The sequence below is a fragment of the Melanotaenia boesemani genome, chromosome 16, assembly GCF_017639745.1.
Source record: "Melanotaenia boesemani isolate fMelBoe1 chromosome 16, fMelBoe1.pri, whole genome shotgun sequence".
NCBI lineage: Eukaryota > Metazoa > Chordata > Actinopteri > Atheriniformes > Melanotaeniidae > Melanotaenia > Melanotaenia boesemani.
In genome coordinates, this window is record NC_055697.1 from 3,541,512 (window position 1) to 3,544,986 (window position 3,475).

The 3,475-nt window shown below is 43.9% G+C and overlaps 1 protein-coding gene across 1 annotated transcript in view; it reads right to left on the bottom strand.

The window, feature by feature from the left end:
* The window catches only part of fam98a (family with sequence similarity 98 member A), an 8,450-nt gene extending 4,975 nt beyond the window's left edge, over nt 1-3,475 (bottom strand). Inside the window, exons 1-4 of the mRNA XM_042009913.1 lie at nt 3,323-3,475; nt 2,599-2,747; nt 2,265-2,399; nt 265-446 (exon numbers count right to left, since the gene is read on the bottom strand). Coding sequence (XP_041865847.1) covers nt 265-446; nt 2,265-2,399; nt 2,599-2,747; nt 3,323-3,363 — 507 coding nt within the window. The 5' untranslated portion in view covers nt 3,364-3,475. The remainder of the gene's footprint in view (nt 1-264; nt 447-2,264; nt 2,400-2,598; nt 2,748-3,322) is intronic.

Genomic DNA, 3,475 nt, shown 5'->3' on the forward strand with positions numbered 1-3,475 from the left:
TCGTGGGGATGTTGAAGCCTTTCTGCTAGTTTTCACACCGTTTTCACACCTGAACCGGCTTCTGTGCCGTGTGGACATAGCCTTAGTAGTGAATGCTGAACTGAAGTCAATGAACAGCATTCTCATATATGAGTCTTTCTTGTCCAGGTGGGTGAGGGCTGGAAAAAAGCCATCCAGCTTACCTCTACCTACTCCTGATTCAGACCACTTTCATTTTCTTTTTACTTTGTTTTCTTTTATTATGTTTGAATAAAGCAAACTGACCTTCTTCTCAATTCCAGTGAAAAACTGGAACATGGTGATGCTGGCTGGAGGCTTGGACATGCCCAGCGTCATGCAGATCCCCTTCAGCTCCTGGAAGATGGGGCTGCCGGACTCCTGAGCTTTCTTCTGAGGCTTGTTTACCAGGATCATCCTCGACGCCTCCAGCTCAGACACTAAAAAGGCTGCAGAACAAAGACGGGTTGGATTTCATCTTCATCACAGAGGATGTTCAAGCTTCACAAAGTCAAATATAAAAGCTGTTTCTAGAACTGATGAATAGGGATGCACCGATCCGATATTGAAGAAATTTCTAGATTGTGTATCAGTGACAGTGGTTCCGATCCACAGGTGCAGATCTACATAGTGTAACTCGATGCCGTGTGCTTTGAGTGACGTCATGCGCTAAAGGCGCACGATGTGGAGGCTTCGTTCGTTTTCAAAGTGGAGCAAAAGCATCAGCCACCTGGACGTTTTCGCCCCCTCAGCAACGTTTAGTGTCAGCGTGGAAAACCTGCGCAGTGAAGGTTCAGAGAAGCTTTAACTCTGCTGAGCATTTCTCCCGACACCTAGCAGTGTCTGTGGAAACACACTGGGACCATCTGATTTTTACCACGCTAGTGCAGCTGCTGTTTTATTCAGCAGCTTTTGTAACTGAGTTCTGTGTTTTTCTGAGAGCATGACAGTTACTGCACCTGACTGGTTTAATGACGACAGTCTGAGAGCAGCTGCTTCCCTGATCTCTGCATCCAATCACTTCCTGCTGCTCATCTCACCACTTCCTGCTCTGTGGCTTGTGGTTTCTTTTATGTTTTTTTTTTTGTATGTTTTGTTTTAAACAGAGAAAGCTGTGGATATGATCAGGAAAGATCCATAAGGAAGAAATACATAAATAAATAGGCATCTCTGTGTAGAATAATGGAATCCAAAAAGTATGGAAATGACCTGATAACCCTCCCCAGATCTCTAGAATCATTGCTGATGTCTTTCCTCCTTGGCATGGTGCTAACACACCTGAATGCTGCAGTGCAGCAAACTGCCTAAAGGAACTATTGTGACCAGTTAAAAAGAGGCATACATCTGCAACGGAGTGGAACAGTTAACTCCTGATTTGTAATCACACTGATAACAAAAAGAATTTAAGTTGTGTTATCAGTCATCTCTAAACTGACTGTTGTCTACTAATCTAAGCGCGATTACTTTAGTCTGCACCTGCTCACACTACAGCTGGGTTTTCCTGGTTCATGTAAATTCCCTCATTCGGGAAACATCACTCTCATTCTGGGGCTTTTTTCTCCCCGTTTCTCAGCTGTGCTAAAAAGGATTCAACAAAGAAGATATAACATTACTGTTACTGAGGAGTTTGAGGGCCAAGGCAATGTTATGTCCCACTGTGAGTACAGTGGAGTGAGAGTGACAAAAAATAGATTAGCAAAGCCATCATGAGTTGGCCAAACCAACATGACTGCACACAGCTGAGTTCTGTACGGTGTTTCAGGAGCATTTCACTGCTTCTGCCTCTTTGTTCCTGAGCAAATTAAAAGTGTCTCCCTGGGACAATGTTGCAAAGAGAAGACAGAAACACAAGGCTCACACTGATGATCAGTGTATCAGCACATTGATTACCACCACCTGATGGCTAATGAGCCTCTTCATTCCTGCGGAAGCAACAAGAACGGACCCGAGTTTTTCACACAGTAATTCAGCTTTTTGTTAAATAAGTAATTACATGATGTAAACTGTTGTGTGTCGTTTTATGTTCATATGTTTGAGGCAGTTTTAACCCCATTTACACACCTAAAGAGGTCCAAGTTATTTTCTATAGGATGTTATAGTATTTAAAACCATAGAATTGAAGAGGGTGTACTTTTCCATAACTAAACCTTGTATTAACATATTTCTGTGTAGACTGTATGTTTATAAATGACCTCTGTGGGTAGATCTCTGATGACATTCAGCAGTTAATTCTTGAGATAAAGATTTGAGAAACAGGGCTAACATACAGAGGAGCAGCAGACAATCGTCTCTGCGGAGGAATCTCTGGGTGATGTCTCCGCTGGTCAGGACGGCGTAAGGACAAGAAAGCTCTGACAGCAGACCACTCATCTCCAGCTGGAAGCTCTCAGCCTCACTTGGACCTGGAATGGACAAAAGGAAAATAATCCAAGAATTTTGTGTTATTTTAACAAACAATGAAGTTGCTTCAGTCTCACACATGGCTGCAATAAAATCAGCCTCGTCATTAACCTTCACCTGCCTAGAAAAGCAGCCACCATCAATCCAGTTATTTTCTTAACCCTCCATCTGCAGCTACATCCAAGATAAAGCAGCTCTTACTGTTAGTGGCGTGGACATTTTCTTCAAGTTTGCAGTATAGTCTAAGTTCTGAGACGATCCAGGCACTGAGCTTGGTAAACTCAGGTGAACTTGCTCCACCTGCCACAGCAGAGTCGAGAGCTCCTTCCTCCAATACAGGACCCTGGTACCTGGAGACATCCACACACACACACACACACACACACAAAACAAAGCTAAGGCATGTAAAATCTTGTTATATTTTCAGGCACAACTGTCGCCATGTGATTGCCCGTCAGTGTAGCCTTACAGTGGCATAAATCAGAGTCAGCCCGTGATTTACCCAGACTCAGCCAGACCACCCTGCACATCTGCTAGCTCACTGATAAAGGGTAAACTCTGATGGCACTATTCATCTGCTGGATATTGTAGCATAAAAGAAACTAATCGAGCTGTTTATCACAGCAACACTGGTTCAAGTGTCTAGAAGCTGGATCCCAGACCGGATCCACTGAAGCTATCCCAGTATTCATGGGACGGTGCTGACGCAGCTTGATCCGTCTGTGGCTCAGTTTATTCTAGTACACAGCCACGACCCACCGGGAGAATATCACCAGCAACATTTGCTGCCAATGAAGGCTAGCCGTTTAGCTAAAGTAGACTTTGTGACTAGCTATTTAACGGTTCAGAGGCTGATATGATGCTTTGTGCGCCTTCTGAACATAAATATAATACAGCAAGAGACATAACGGCTGATTTCTCTTACCCTAAGTCCTCAAGAGAGATAAGAATGTCATTCTCCATCATTTACAATCGAAAATCAAGTGCTGCTGAACAGTTATGGCATCAGCCAGCTCAGCTGGCCTGGTACACGTTCAACGTCTTCGTGCTCCTTCTTCTTCGTTGGTCTAACAGGCGG